This window comes from Corvus brachyrhynchos, unplaced genomic scaffold (assembly GCF_000691975.1).
Source record: "Corvus brachyrhynchos isolate BGI_N302 unplaced genomic scaffold, ASM69197v1 scaffold11, whole genome shotgun sequence".
NCBI classification, from domain to species: domain Eukaryota; kingdom Metazoa; phylum Chordata; class Aves; order Passeriformes; family Corvidae; genus Corvus; species Corvus brachyrhynchos.
In genome coordinates, this window is record NW_008236965.1 from 5,696,575 (window position 1) to 5,712,758 (window position 16,184).

General features: G+C 39.1%; 1 protein-coding gene across 1 annotated transcript in view; it reads right to left on the reverse strand.

Moving 5' to 3' along the window:
• REPS2 (RALBP1 associated Eps domain containing 2) overlaps nucleotides 1-16,184 on the reverse strand; it is an 88,092-nt gene that overhangs the window by 30,577 nt on the left and 41,331 nt on the right. Inside the window, exons 8-12 of the mRNA XM_017728466.1 lie at nucleotides 15,911-16,053; nucleotides 12,647-12,741; nucleotides 9,261-9,330; nucleotides 7,293-7,358; nucleotides 2,908-2,950 (exon numbers count right to left, since the gene is read on the reverse strand). Coding sequence (XP_017583955.1) covers nucleotides 2,908-2,950; nucleotides 7,293-7,358; nucleotides 9,261-9,330; nucleotides 12,647-12,741; nucleotides 15,911-16,053 — 417 coding nt within the window. The remainder of the gene's footprint in view (nucleotides 1-2,907; nucleotides 2,951-7,292; nucleotides 7,359-9,260; nucleotides 9,331-12,646; nucleotides 12,742-15,910; nucleotides 16,054-16,184) is intronic.

Sequence of the window (16,184 nt, forward strand, 5' to 3'; positions counted from 1 at the left end):
AAGGTAAAGCACGTCAGGGAAAAGCAGAAAATATTTTATTTCAAAAATTAATTTTAAACAACTATAGTGAATAGTACCTAAAAATACACTGACCAGAACTCAGGTTCATGGTGGAAATTCCTTGCCCTAATGACTAAGAGTTCCCTCTTATAACAACACAGATTTTTTTGGCAACAGAAGGACCTAAGCATGTAGAGAAAGGAACGAGTCATGCTTACAGGGCTAGTATTTTTTTAAGGCTTTTAGTAACACAGCTTGAGGCCTTCTTATGTAACCTTGCCAGCAGGATAATTGTAGCAACTATTTTGAATAAACCAAAGTAGAATTCCCCACATACACCCCTTGGAGTTTCTGTTGCCTTTCCCAACTGCACGGGTAGTGTTTATACAGGTATAGATTCAACCTACCTCTTGCAAATTCACATTTCATAATTTGCAATTTTCTCACTAGTAGAATAAATTTTTAACTATTAGAATAAATTTTCCATAGGAAATGGTCACCAAATTCCACTAAATCCAGCAAAACAGTATGGCTCCAAAGTGACTGCAACTGGTCAAATACATGGCTCAGTACCGCTTTCCAGGCCCTCCCACAGCACATTTATCCCAATGTGGTGCATTTGCTAAGAATTTTGATTTTGCTAAATACTGTCCAATATTTTTCAGCTGTTGTAGTTATCAGTTTAGAAAAACCAAGACCAAGCAAGACCAAGACTGTTCAAAACGAGCACAGACAACGTGAGATGTTACACTTAATGGAACTCATTCTGCGTGCCAGGACAAGACCAAAAGCACATTTGAGTAGAACAGAAATAACTCCCACTAATGGCAAACGGATTTTTCTTTGCCAAACAGGTGCGTAATGTCCAGTGCCAGCTGTCCAATTAAAAGTATATTGAGCAATATCTTATTACCCTCACTCTCCAGGTCCAAGTTTGTCCATTTATGAGCCACTTCACACAACCACTCACAAAAAGCTAATGGACGTTCTCTGTCTCCCTGCTTTATGTCACACAACTTCACAAAACTCCTAGGTTTTTCCACTCCATTATGAATTCCATATAAAATCAACGTTTTTACTCCTTATAATCCAACATCTTTATTCAAATCTCATTCAAGATCTTCTTTAGGCAGAAGATCATCAAGACTTGGTATTCCTACTCCCCCAATTTTCTGATCTAGCCCCTCAACTTTTCTCCTACTCAGTCCTTCCTCTGCTTTTTCTAGAACTGCTCTTTTTTTCGTCATAAATAAACAAATTTCTAGCAAAACTTATGTATCTCCCCAGCTGGGGTTGTGTGTCATCAGCACAGATTTAATAATACTATGCATATCATTTGGATTGTTACAATGAGATGCTACATCCTGTTTCCAAGTCAATAAATCACAGTGAGTAAACAGTACATGCACATACACGGCTTTCCCAGCAGTCCCACTTGTTTGTCTTAAAGGAGCTCGAATCACTGGTTTACTCCATCCTCTTGCCCTAGTTCTGCTAGAGACAAGACTTCCTGATTTACTTCTTTCTCTAATAGAACTATCAGAGTCCTCCTCACCCTCTGAATCAGTTTTTAGGACCAGAGGAGGCACCAGCAATTCTACTTGTTCATTACTACCACCAATGAGATTTACTTTTAATACCACCAATTCTTTCACCATTTTGTTTTCTCATTACTGAATACATTCCAATTCGATTTTGAAGTCCATTAATACACATTTTTCCCTAATATGCCAATCATTCTTTAAAGAGAAAAATAAATCTCCCTATGGTATTTCATCCCATTTCCAACAAGCACAGCAGGCCTGAGTTCAAGGATGTGCTCAAGCACCTTTAGTCTCAACTTCTGCATTGAAGCAGTGACATACAGTCAGATGTGAGACAGCCACATGTGACACAGTAGTCACATTCAAGTGACTTTTTTTGAGCTTGTTTAAGCATTTGGTATTCTATGTATTTGTGCACATTTTTTGCATATTTGCAACTTAGTAACACAGCAAGAAAATATAAAACTCTGCAGAAACTAAAAAGCTTTGGCTAGCAGCAGAAAAACAGCACACAAGGCAGTTCAGCCTTCCCGAATATAGGTCCTAGGAACAGAGGACTTCAATCCTCAATCATCATGCTTACAGCTGATCCTCTCTTACTAGCAGGCTTTGACAAGCTTGTAAGCAGACAGCTTCTGATTATACTCTCATTACCCAAGCAAAAAAATCCCAAGCAGATTCCTCTAACTAGCACTAAAAATGAAAAGTTTAAGGTGAATTAAGAATATGGCTATACACCAGTAGGTGACAACCAACCCAAGATGTAATCTATTTATACACAGTATCTTCTGGCACAGGTTTCCCTTTCCTTTCGAACATCCGAATTCAGCAGGTGTCACTTCTAGCACACAACAGTCTGTAAGTCCTTCCATCACACACCAACCACCCATAGCCAAGCACATGCATGCCAACAAAAGGATTCACTCACCCACACCTGAGAGCTGAGCTACTGCTGCTGTTTCTGTGGGACTGTGCAGTGCCTCCCTCCATATGAAATCACCATGCAGGTTGCAAGAGCACGGAACCGCTGAGGATGTTCCCTGCAATGGGGTGGTCCCAGCTGTCCTGCCACAACACCCCTGGGGCTGGGCTGGAGGCAGTCACCACCCTGACAAAGCAGCAGGGCTGGGCAGACAGGCAAAACCTCCAGCACCTTATGACCAGAGATCATGGGGCCCTAGCACAGTATTTATGTAGGGTCTATAGCTTACAGATTCCTCCTGCTAAATCTGTCTGATCTGAGCTGTACTTCCAGCACAACACCAATTAAAAAAAAAAAAAAAATCCAACACCAGTTCTGACACCTTGTATCTAACACCAGAGGAACATATGCCTTTTCCTGAAATAGGAATGAAAGCAGTACCTGGATCGTGGTCTGGCTCTGAGTGCATTAGGTTCTTGAGCAGCTGGAACAGAAAAGAAAAAAGAACCGCTAAAACATCACATTTTAAATAAATGTCTTTAGCTTCGGAATCAGCATCCGTTAAATGTGAGTGTTGCAAATGTGGATGCGAGAGTATGCTCATCTCACATAAGCAATGGGGATTGATTTTCACTTCTCCTTCCCCTTTGCTTTTGTAGTGTGTGAATGTCCCAAGAACTCAAAAGCCACCATGTAGTGAGAGCTTCACCTTTTTAATTTGGTTACCAGAACACAGGAAGAGCAATAGGTCTGGTAGCTCTGACCTGTAGTCATGGATGTAGTTGTGATAAAGCAACATAAGGAACAGCATAAAATTTTTACAGAAAACATCTTGCTCTTAGTCTAGGTATCTATTAGTTGTCCTGCTTCCAAAAGCACAAAGGTTTATGTCCTTCCTAAATACTTTACTAATTAGTATAAATGTACATCACCCATTACAAAAAATTAACATGTCATGTTAAGACTGTTTTGACCTTGGGAAGTAAAGATATTTGAAGGTAGAAAGCTTTAAAGTCTAAATGTTGATCAAACACATTTCCATCAATGTAAAAATGAGTTTCTTTTATTTGCATGAATTCCAAATATCCTGCCACATGCAGGTTTTATGTGATAGGAAAACAACAGTGCTGAATTATCCTCTCTGGGTAATTCCTCGAGGCTATTCCTTGGTTTGCATTGTCTTCTCTGTTACTCTTTTTACTAGTATCAGATAATTTTGAGAAAACATATCTGCATGATTGCTTTCAAATTCAACCCACTGAGATATCCTCAAGGTATAACAGCAGCATCAGTGATCCCAGTGCATACACGAAGTGAATCCTTGTCTTTTTCCCAGTCTGCTAATCAAGGTACAACACTCAAGAGAAACAAGTAGGTTGGGGAAAAAAAAAAATTGTCAGAATTTCTTGCTTCCTTCAGATATATGCCTGCTTTCACGTCAGACATTTATTATCAGCTACTACAGAGCATTTCCTGAGAATACAACAGATCCTCCAAACCACAGAGCAGGAGCTGCCTGTGGCAGCAGCTGGCAAATACTGAGTTTTTAATGGCTTGCACTGTACTACTGCACAGACCCTCCATAGGAGGCTTTAGGCTCACAGAAAACAAGTAGCAGCATATGGCACATGTACAGCCACACACCAGCTCTCCATAAAAGAAACTGCTTTCAGGATTGTGCAGAGCTAGTTGGTGTTTTGAATGGAATAAACCCCACTGCAGCTGGCAGTAACAAGAATGACCACTTATAAACCAAGTTCTAGTAGATTGTCATCACCAAACTGGTTCACAGTCATTCCAGATTTCTCTGCAACAAACTCTTCCTAGCAACTAAAGCAGGGAGAGCGAATTAATATTAAAATATGCAGTGGTGATAATCCTCCTCCGTCTCTCTGTGTCAAACTCCCAGAGAATACAACTTCAGACACTGCTTCCCTACAGCCATATGACCCAATTTTCCAATGCTGAAATTGCTGATTATTAAATTACATGCACAGTTATTAAATATGCCACTTAGAAAGTATAAATCCTTTCCAAGCTAAACCATGTTTAAGAATCTTCAAATTTTCCTTTTCCTATAGAGACTGTAATTCTATTCATACTTCTTTCAGAAAGTCTTTCATATAAAAACCCATAGGTAAAACTGACATTCAAACTCTCCAAGGACATCCTGTGGAGGTAAACAGGAAAGCACATAAGGAAGAGAGAATTCCGAAATGACTACTAATAAAAAATGACAGCAACAGAATACCACTGCCAAGGATTTTCTTTTAAGCTTTTGAAAAACTAGGGAATTCAAGGCTACAATTACAGAATACCCAGACTTAGCTTTCCTGTCAAAAGAAGTAGTATAATACAAAAAATAGTGTAAAGCAGGTAGTTCATTATTGAATAATTGTGGCAGGATTTCCAAGAAACGTGCAGCTCTTTGGTACATTCAGTCTGTGCACACTTCATATCTGAGGTGCAGGTTTATACACATACATGACAAAATCATTCAAGATGATACAAAACTATTTATCCAGTTCCTGAGTTTCCATATTTCTACTGCTATGGTTACACAAGCCTAACTTTCATGAAATAGGTAAGTTGAAGCTGTTGAGTAAATCATTTACATTGATTCTTCAAAAGTTTGTACGATTCCTGGAGTAGTAGAGCCTGATGGACTGAGCAGCTTGGTCTGCAGTAATTAGAGAGAGTGTGAAGGTTCCTGGTTTGGGTGTTGAGCTGCTCCTACAGCCCTCTTTCAGGACAACTTCATTTTAACATTTCAAAGGATGCTGATTTGGTAACTTTTGACTGTAGCCTAACATCTTGCACTCAACAGCTGCCTCCTTGCTTTACAGGCTTAAGATCAGGTGGGAAAATGTGCTATAAAAGGTGAAAGACTAAAGAAAAAAACCAAAGCATTCCTTGCTGGTCAAAATCAACCTCAGTGACTCATCTGTTATTGGTCATCTAGGGAGAAATGTACAATTTAAAAGCTTGGAAATTTGGCCCTCAATCCTTTAAAAGGTTAAGGTCAACAATGATCCTGCACTTAGGAGTCTAAATAAACTGGCCAGATATTCAGAGATGCTGAGCATATAAAGTTCTCACTGATTGCAAATTTCTAGACCTTCTGATGGCAAAGAAAACTTTCACACACTATCATCTTTCCCGAGTTTACATAAACAGCCCACATGAATAACCAATGAAGCATGTAAAATTTCTCCCACTTTATCCCAAATGAGTTTTCATGCTGGAGGTTAATGATTACAATAACCTTTCAGAATGGTGAGTGATTCTGGAATAACCACTCAATTACTGTGCTGCATCTATTCCACTGGATAGATAAACATTTCTGCTTTTCACATCAGTTGTAGCATGCAACCTGAGAACATGCTGGCTCAAATCCTCAATGTGCAGCACAGCAAGAGTGGAACCCCTACAGGGGCCATGCTGATGGAGAGAAATTCTGCCACTGTCCCCCTTGATATGCAACTCCACTGGAGGAGCACAGCAGCATTGGGAAGACCTCCCTGACTAGGAAATGAAAGACATGGAGGAAAAGAGGTTGGTGGCAAAGGAGATGTGCAGGTGACGAAAAGTTTTTTTCCTAAATGTACAGAAGATGGAACTGCTGAACTGAAAGTAAAACTCCCCTGTGCTCCTGGGCAAAACCAGGGGGAATGAGAACAGAACTGAAAGTCATGCAACCACCCTCCCCTTTCCCTGAGAGGGATGTGCAAGAGTGTGTGTGTGTGTGTGTGTGTGTGTGTGTGTGTGTGTGTGTGTGTGTGTGTGTGTGTGTGTGTGTGTGTGTGTGTGAAGGATAAGCAGCAATCTTTTGAGAATAGGAGCTGAAGATAGCAAATCTGGCAGCTGCCAAGTGTTTGGGAAGAAGCCAGGAAAAAAAGAGCTGGAAAATGAGGCATGCAGCTGTTGAGCAGCCACAAATAAATCAAGCTATAAGACAAAACTGCTGTGACAGACATGTGGGGTCCATTTTCTTAATCAAGGATATCTTCATGAGTAAAAACATTCATGCTAAAGGAAAAGAAAGCAAGAGTTTAGCTTGACTGGGACCAGGGAGGGCTTACAAACATTCTTAGCACTGTAGGACAGAGATTAACAAAGAAGAAGGCAAGGGAGGTCTGATGAACTGAACTGAATGCAGGGGAAGTTTCTGGAGCAACTAAGTAATTTTGACATACGCTGTTCCAAAAATAACATTTTCCAGAATGATAGGAACAAGGAGTGTATGTTAGAGCTGAAGAGAGAAAGATCAGGAGTGGTTTCAACAAAGAAACAAGCCCTGAGTCAAAAGCTTGCGTCAGTATCTTAAGTGCCTCAATGTCTGTGTTTCCAAAAGGCTCTCTGTCCTGTAACTCCTTGACACAAAATAGGAAAGCTGGGCTTTCACAAGGAAACAGGGCATTTCAGAATAGTTACCACAACATTACATAGTTGTTTGATACTTTCAATGAGGTTTTACCAAGAGGTACAACATTCACGCTCTTGCATTTTGCTTGTAGCACAGAAAAACTTCAGATTCTTTAAAACGGCTGGGTTAAAATATTTCCCACACAGGAAGAACACATACACTAACAATGAGGGAAAGAAAGCAAGAAAACCTTTTAACAACCTGAAGTAGTAAGTAATATTTATTTTACAAATAGTAGTCATGATGAGGTAAAAGCTAATTTCAGTAGGAAAATAGTACAACAGCAAGAAGTTCTTTCAAAAATTAATCAAGATACGTTAATTTAGGCTTACTGTGATATACAAATACTTGATCAAAATTCTCATGCAAGTAACACATAGACTTTTTTTTTTTTTCTTACCTGCTTTCACAGTCAAGTGCTGAAATTCCTTTGGTATAGTTTTGAGAGTAGTGCTTACTTTAAGAGCTTAAGAAAAAAAAAGAAATGATAATTACTTTAAGTATGTGTGGGTAAAATCTACAAGTATCACCCCTGAGAAAGGAACACCTAAACTGGTATTAGACATCTTATAACACCAAACATACTTGAAAAGTAGCCAAATACCCTCAGAAAAACAAAGCACTCAAACAAATAACAATTTCTAAGAGCACAAAAGTCAAGAACAGAAAGACCTATGCTCAAATTGCCAAGTAATCTCAAATTTTGAGAATTTGTGGGATTGAGTGCTTATTCCCGTTCCACATTCCCCTACACATCCTTTCTAGTGTCTTTCTGAAGGAGTTCTTAATGCACCATAGTGTATTTTGATATACTGTAATACTCTGTGTTAAATGACCACTTGGAATGAAACCTCTCCTGCTCTAGGATGACCCTGTTTTAGCAGGGAGGTTGAACCAGATGTCCCTTCCAACCTTACCTGCTCTATGATTCTGTCATCTGTCTTTCTCAAACAAAACGTGCAAAAAGTTCTGGGTCTTGTAACCCAGTTCAGTTTAGGTTATCTTCCAAATTCAACTACATTATAACCTAAGTGAAGTTAATTTACTTCTATACTTTTGAAAATGCAAGAAAATTTGCTTCTACTGTCCTGAACTGCAGGTACTTGACTTCTGGGGAGATCCCCTCACTCAGGAGAGTGATCTGCTCTCATGTTTGTCAGAATAGTAATAAAAGGTACAACAAAAGTATTTGTTCTTTGGCTGGAAAGGTAGCAATCTGTGTCATAAATACAGCATATCCTCAGCCCTGTAGGAGGACTGCATGTCTCAAAACAGGTTCCCATGTGACTTAACATGTCAGCTACAAAAATCAAAGCACGACTTCATCATCTAAACAGGGAAAAAATATTCCCTTAGTAAAAGGTAAATGTTCCCTAGACATTTCAGAGCAATCACCTTCAAGGTTCAAGTCCTTCTCTGGTTCATTATACATTTTACAACAAAACAAACCTTGTCAACAAAGCACTGATTTCCTGGCATATGCTGACGTGTCAAAATGTTTTACTAACGAATGTCAACTCTTGACAAAATTTCTTTGAAATAGGGACACTGGGAATCTGTCAAACTCTGTCACACCTGAGTGTTGAAGGTGAATCAGGAATGTGGACTACCTGGTCTAACAGCTCTGATGCAACCTTAGCATGTGGACATCTGGGAGGCAAAAATATTTTTTATTTTAATTAATACATAATCTGCAGCTCTGAGAATCAGGCAACAAAATACCCACAACTCTTTTGTTTCTACAGCGGAGGGACAGCAAGTAAAAACTGAGAAAAGGGAGCATAAAAGGCAATGAATGGCTGTGTGATGATCCAGTGCCAATTCTGGAAGCCATAGAAGCTACTGCATGTAAAAAGGGAAAGATCACTTCAATTTCACATGGCTTGCTGCTGATGGATTTCAAGTGAAATGAATGAATCAAGTCTTTTCAGTCCAATTTGACTAAAACTTTTGTTTTGCAAGAAAGTACAGGGATTATTTTTTTCAAATAGCAACAAAACCTAATTTTGAGTGTTGATGCAAAAATGGAAATTCAAAATTTGTCACAGTGTAATCTTTACTCTTAAAAAATTCCTGATAATTGGAATTTTGTTTAAGTAAGAAGTGCAACACTAGTTGCCTTAGGGCTAGACATATTTTAGAAGGTACATTTCATATCACTCACATATGATAGAACTAATTTTGAAGCATACCCCTCCATTTATTTTTCTTCAACTCAGCTGTTGTGAGTTGCCTCTTTAAATCTACAGCAACACATAGCCAGCTTAGAAATTAAACATACCATTGCTTCTGTCAGCAAACACCGTGGCTTACTGAAAACACACAATTTAATCCCCAATGGGAAAAAGAAAGTTATTTACTTGAATACCTTGTTTGTCATCTTTCTTTCCATCTTGTAACAGGGCAGAGTTATCAGGTACCTCTTCAGCTGATGACTTCTTAAAAGAAGAAAGATTTGTTAATTACACTCATTGTTATAGCTCATACTTGTGTCTTTCCACAGTCAAATATTTAAGAATACAGATCAACACAAATAATGGCGACATTTGCTCTTGCACCACAATTTCTTTGTTAGGTAAAGAAGCATAAAGGACCTACAGAAAGACAATATAGCTCTGCTTTTCAAGGTACAGCAATTCCACACCTGAAATCAGTTAGAGGAACACTTCAACAGTGAATCACTGAAGAAGATAAGGACTATGTGTAAAGAAAGACTTCTCGCAGCAGAGCCACATGTAACACTTGTGTTAGGATGGATGAAACCTTCTCCGGTGTCCATGAGGAAAGCCTCTGACAAAAACTCCAGCTGTACTGCAGAGCCTGATGGTCATGCTTTAAAGGCTCCTGGCTGATGTGGCTGATCCTTGAACTACTCCTTTCTTCCAACATGCAGTCATCAAGATGGGAAAATCAAATTTCATTAGCAAGTCTGTTGGAGGCTCATTCAGGCCTTTGATAGGAAAACAGGGAATTTCTCCCCAGTCTTATTCCTTAATTTTCTATTATTTCAGCAGCAACTTATAGGAATTTATTGTTCCTGGAGCTTCTGCTGTGTAGCCCACAAGATGGAACCTGGAACAAATTCTACCTCCATTATCTGTAAGAACAAGGATACACTCTGCAACCAAATAAAACATTAAAGCCAATTCCAGAAACCCTAAACTTCTCTAAATATTAAGTGAGGCTGTTTTTTTTCCCAGGGAGCATGGAAGAGGTTTGACCTAAAAATGTCCTGAAATAAATTGGGCCTAAGCAAATGAGTCGAGAAACCTAGATTCCATAGACATTTTTAAAAGACCACAAAAATCTCAAGTCAGTAGTTCAAAAAGGAAAACTCCACAGTAAAGGTCTGTGAGAGGTGTTTTATAAAGTTTCTGAGGAATGGGATACCCTAATACTTCTGAGAAAGCAACACAGCAAAAATATGGCTTGAGGACTCTGAAAATGTATGAACAAAACATTTCACACCCATAGCTAGCCCTGACACTCAAGTGAAGAACATGAGACCACAGACCTAACTCAGTGCACGCTTTAATCGATAGAACAGCTTTCAGAAATTTCAATGAACTGTGAGCATGACATTTCAGAGGGAGCTCAGAGGAACCCCAGCCAGTCATTTTATGCATGTTTTAACTTTAAGATTTTGGTAGTGAGAAGGCTTGTCGAAAAGAACCAAAGGAGAGTGGGAGACAAAAACTACCTGTGAAAGACAAAACTTCCTTGGTAAACAAAAATCAGCCACCCATGTCATTCTCAAAGCACAATATAAGCCTTGGTGTGTTTTGCAAGTTTAACAAAGCCTAGCATGCAGGTGACGTGTCTCCTGCCATTATTTTCTTTATGAATGCATTCAGGAACTGTTTCCATTTTATTGCAGTATTGTAGTTCAGCAGTCACAGTAAAAACAGGCATCTCAAATGAAATTAAATAACCTGAATGGATGATAGATGGAAATTATAAAAGACATGGAGGTAATGCATAACAGATTGCATTGACAATATAATATTTTTAAAGTAGTGATCAAGTATCTAAAGTATAATTCCTCAACTAGCCAAGATACAAATGAAATGGCAGCAGTGAATTGCTGCACTTCCCATTGAGGGAGATGAATGGAAGACGAATTACTGACCTTCCAAAATATACTCATTCGGTGTATTAATTCTGAATGTAAAAACACAAGTTGAACAAAACAAAAATCAAGTCAAAATTATTCTCAAATCACTTTTGAGGAGATTTAAAGTCCATTAATCTTGGACAATTTAAACTGAAGCTTTTTAATTATGCAAATGAAAGATACAAAATTATATATTTGTTTACATTTCAAATATAATTTAATTCTATATTATATCTGTATCTTCTTTTATAGTTTATGTTGCAAGCCACCCAAAATAAGGTCATAAGCAAGGGATTAGGCTGTTCTGGTAACAGACCTGCTTACACTGCCAGCATACCAGAACCCTGCACTACCAGATCTGCAGTGCTGCTTCCAAAGCCCAGTGTGACTGCTGTGCTTTGGCCAAGCTGCTGTAGGATGAGCAACACCTCCTAGGGATACCACATATACTTTAACAGTTCCAGAAGATACACTGGGTGCTCAACGCACTGGCTGCAGCATTGCCCAAAGTGAACACTGTACTCCATAGAAGCTTAGGAGATTCTGTTTGTTGGTACCACTGCCAAGAAGGATTTGATGAGGGAGCAGCTAGGTTCTGACCCAGGGACTCCCCAGAGCAAGGCATTGGGAGGAAATAACTGGAGAACAGCCTTGCTGAGCTGCCATAACATACCATAATTTTTAAACTTGGAAGCAGTGTCAGAAGGGCTGGTTCCTGAAGTCTGCCATTTCATTAACTACCTTAACACTAAACCTTTAAATTCCTCAGCACATATACTGAGAGTTGCAATATTCAGGCACAACTCAGTGGCCATCATTCATTCAGTTCTATAGGGTCTTTAAATATTTTGGATTTTAACCTCAGTGTTAAATTCTTCTCCTCAATTCAGTTTTTCTTGCAGCAGTCTTCACAGAATCATACAACAGTTGGGTTTGGAAGGGGCCTCTGGAGATCTAGTCCAAAACCCCTGTTGCATCCAACCAAACCTACCGTGTTCAGTTCTGGGTCCCTCACTACAAGAAAGGACATTGGCATGTGTTCAAAGAAGGGCAGTGGAGCTGGTGGAGGGTCCGGAGCACAAAAGGAGCAGCTGAGGGAGCTGGGGTTGTTTATCCTGGAAAAAAGGATGCTCAGGGGTGACCTTATTGCTCTCTACAGCTATCTGAAAGAAGGCAGTGCTGGCCTAACAGTTGGAATTGATGATCTTGGAAGTCTTTTCCAAACGACAGGATTTTATCGTTCTAGGTCTGTGCTGAAGCTTCCTATTTTCAACCAATTCAGACTCAGGAGATACTTCACCTAAACACAGTCTGTGTGCCGCTCTGCCCCTCCTGCAGCAGCCCTGCAGGACACCAACAGGTAGAGTCCATTTCTCTGCAGATTCCAGCATCTCACAAGTCCCTCAATGACTACTGTGAACTCTGTTACGTGGGAATATCTCTTGAAAAGCCTGTCAGGCCTTTCCACACACAGAAGAAATGGCTGAGATGGAGGTTTGAGATGGCTTAATGGGGAGCTTAGAGACTCCTAAGGTCCTCTTAGAGACTCACACTCCTGCTGCTCACATAGCACAGTCTCTATGAAGCTGGTCCAGCCTCCTCCCCTCTGCAAGGTAAGGACCCAGATTACACCTTCTCACCTCCGTTCGACTGAAGTCCCGAGACTGCTGACTGCTTGGCAATGGCTCAGAATAAGAATCAAACAACGCACAGTCACGCATGGGCTTCAAACAAGCTGCAGGGGAAAGAAAAAAAAAGTTTAAAAAACAACCCACAAAAAAACAAGCTAACAAACCAAACTAATAAAAACCCACAAAAAAACCCCAAACAAAAAACAAAACAAAAAAAAGGTCACCCTCCCCCCCCAAGAAAAACCCAACAATAAAAAAAACCAACCCATCCACCCTCAAAAAAACACCAAAAAACCAACCCAAAACCAAACACAGAGACACACCAAGTCTTTGGTTAATACACACTTCTTAGAAGCCTGTTCTTGCATAATTTTGCCCTTCATTTCTACATCTCAGACACGATCCATAAGACATGGATGACAAACACCATGAAGAAAATCTTTCTATCTTGCATCGTAGGTCCGTGTCATGAAAGGGACAGCATGTATAATTTCTGTTACAGAAATAATCGTGAAATTTGGAAGAAATTTTTCCTTCTTGCAGTCCAGTATCAACTGAGTTGATCTGATAGTTTACACCTTGTTCTCTTAACAATGTTAAAGGTACTCACATTATCTTCAGCTGCAATTTTGACTTTTTGAATACTGAAAAGTGTAGAATCTAAATTATACACTAAAATTGAAGGCCAGCAAAATCAAAGCACTAAATACAGTGGATGTTGTAGCATATACTATCTTCAAGTAAACAACATTGAGAACACGGGGAAAAAAAAGGAAAAAAATCAAATCTAACTTCTCAAAGGAATATTCCCAACAAACTAATTTCTATCTTCTGCTGGTATCACTCTGGGATTAGTTCCTCTGAGATAAATCTGTTTTATGAGCTGGAAAACATTTTTTTTAAGGATCAATACATCAAAAGGCAGAATAACCACAGTTCTAGTTTTTGGCTATCTATTTTATCTCAATAAATTAACCTCTTGGAAATCAGTCTTAATTTACAGTACAGTGGGTTGTGCACAGGGCAAATAGCTTTTGAGATTCTGCAAATTAGTTTTAATAAAAAGTTTCCAAAAAGAAGGTGGTGGGTCAAATTGTCAATGGACCTGTGCCAGGAGAGCATGTGGACCAGTTGTGCTCCTAGTTTATGGTACAAGTCATAAAACTAGCAAGATTAATGCATTCTTAAATGCTTTTTTTCTCCAAGTCATTTTACTTCAAGCTTTAACAACACCCTTATTGATGCAAATACTTCAATTGAACCAAATTATGCTTCATTCTGAAACTAATACAACAATCTAATGAAAAAGTTTCAGTAATCTTCATTGGGGTCCTAAGAAGCCAAAAATATTTGAAAAGAATTTATAAATTTCACATGAAACAAATTACAAAAATATGAAAACATAAGATTTCTCTTGAAAATTGCTTTTTACATTTCAGGTAAATGTATGAGGCACTTGCATACTTATCAATGCTTTTATTTCAGAAGTAATAAAACCAGGGCTCTATGCTTTTCTGTGATTCACAGGCTTACAGCGCGTTGAGATGTTCTGCTTCTTATTAATGCAAGTCTTTCAAAAGATGGATTTATGAATCCTGACCAGATAGCAGAATGAGCACGAGATATTTTCAGACCCTCAAATTAACCAGAATTAGGTCATTAGCTGGGGTATTTAAAGCAACCACAAGAAACAATTAGTCCTTTCACCTCTTCCACGTAGATTTGCTTGAAATGGTTGGTTTCATGCAATAGCATGAAACAATAATCGTCTAAGAAAATGGTAGAACTAAGTGCTGAAAGGGACAAATAGGGAAAAAGACAACTCCCAGGGAACAACTGCAGCTTACCATGCTGTTTCTCCCATTGACATAATGATTCCCTGCTACTAGAGATAGTTATTTCCATTGCGGTTTTACCCAAAAGAGCTTAATGTGAAGACACGCCAAGAAGAACCTGCATGGATGAGCTTACAAGCCAATTTATCATGAGACCAGGCATGAAAGAAGTGAACAAAGTGGTGGTCCTGGGGGGGAAAAGAGTAGCTGTAATTATGACAGGGGAATGTAATTAGAGAGACTAAAAATGATGAAGATTTGGAAATGCAGGTTCTCCAGGAGCTTATTGCTTTGGATATGAATATAGTGGATTACAGGGAACATGACTCCATCAGAAATTATTTCACAAATCTGATACAGGGTCAACATTTAATTTTTCCTAACTGCAGCTTGATTTGTTCTTTTCCTGCCTTTTAATATATTCAGTGTCATCGAATTTAATGGAGATTTTATTAGGTCTTAAATATTATCCCTGAGCACTGTAATTATCATCTGTGATTAATCCTTCTTGCCCTCGAGAGTCATGCACATTTTTTAGATGTAACAGTATATATTTCAACGTTCATTTATAATTAAAATAGACATAACTGAAGAGAACAAATGAAAGGGCAGGTCTTTCACAGCACATTGTTACTGAAGTATATTATATTTTGGATTAATTCCTCCTGGTGCTACACAAATTGTTGTAATCCTCCTGTTATTAATGCAAACTACCCATAGAAGAATCTGTGGATTACATAAAATAAATTACAAAAAAATACAACCATCTGACAAAATACATTAGTATATTAAGTTCTAATGCAGTCCAGTATCATTTTTAACAAATCTTAAAGAGACAAGATACTTTCAGGAAAGATCATCAAAAGAATTAAAAGCTACATCATAGATTCATAGAATGGTTTGGATTGGATGAGACTTTACAGATCATCTTGTTCCAACCTCCCTTGCCATGGGGAGGGACACTTCCACTAGACCAGGTTTCTCTAGGCCTTATCCAACCTGGCCTTGAACACTTTCAGGGGTGAGGCAACCACAGCTGCTCTGGGCAATCTATTCCAGTGACTCAGTGCCCTCACAATAAACAATTTCTTCCTAAAATCTAACTTAAACCTGTCCTCTTTCAGTTTAAAGCCATTGCCTTTGTTTTACAGGTACTCATCTGCCTCTTTACCTGTCCTGACACCTGAAGCACAATGGAGAAAGAGGCAGACATTAAGAGGCAGGTAACTGCTGCACTTTGCATCTCTATCTCTGTGCTTTGATATATTACTTCTTGAGCAATCACCTCATAAGCACAATTAAAAACACATGCCTTAAATGCAGCTGGAGAATCATTACATGACATAGAAGCCCATTCCAAGATGGAAAGTGAACCTATCTAACACACGCTGGATTTCTGAGATGGCTACAGGGACATGACTTGCTGCAGAAACTTTACCTGCTTGAAGGTACTCGGGCAGCAGTGTCTCTGGCAGTGTCTCAGGCAGCTGGTAACCATTCTTCCTCGCAACCACAAGGTGGAAAGCAGCACAAAACTCTGGGAGTGTCAGCGCCCCATCACAATCCACGTCACTCAGCTCCCTGTGGATAAAACAGGCACACATTTTCCAAGGTGTTACCTCAGGGAAACACATGCGTGCCATCACAAGGGAGACAAAAATGCAACCCCAAGAAGGGGTATTTTAACCCAAGACAAGCACCTCTGTCATGTA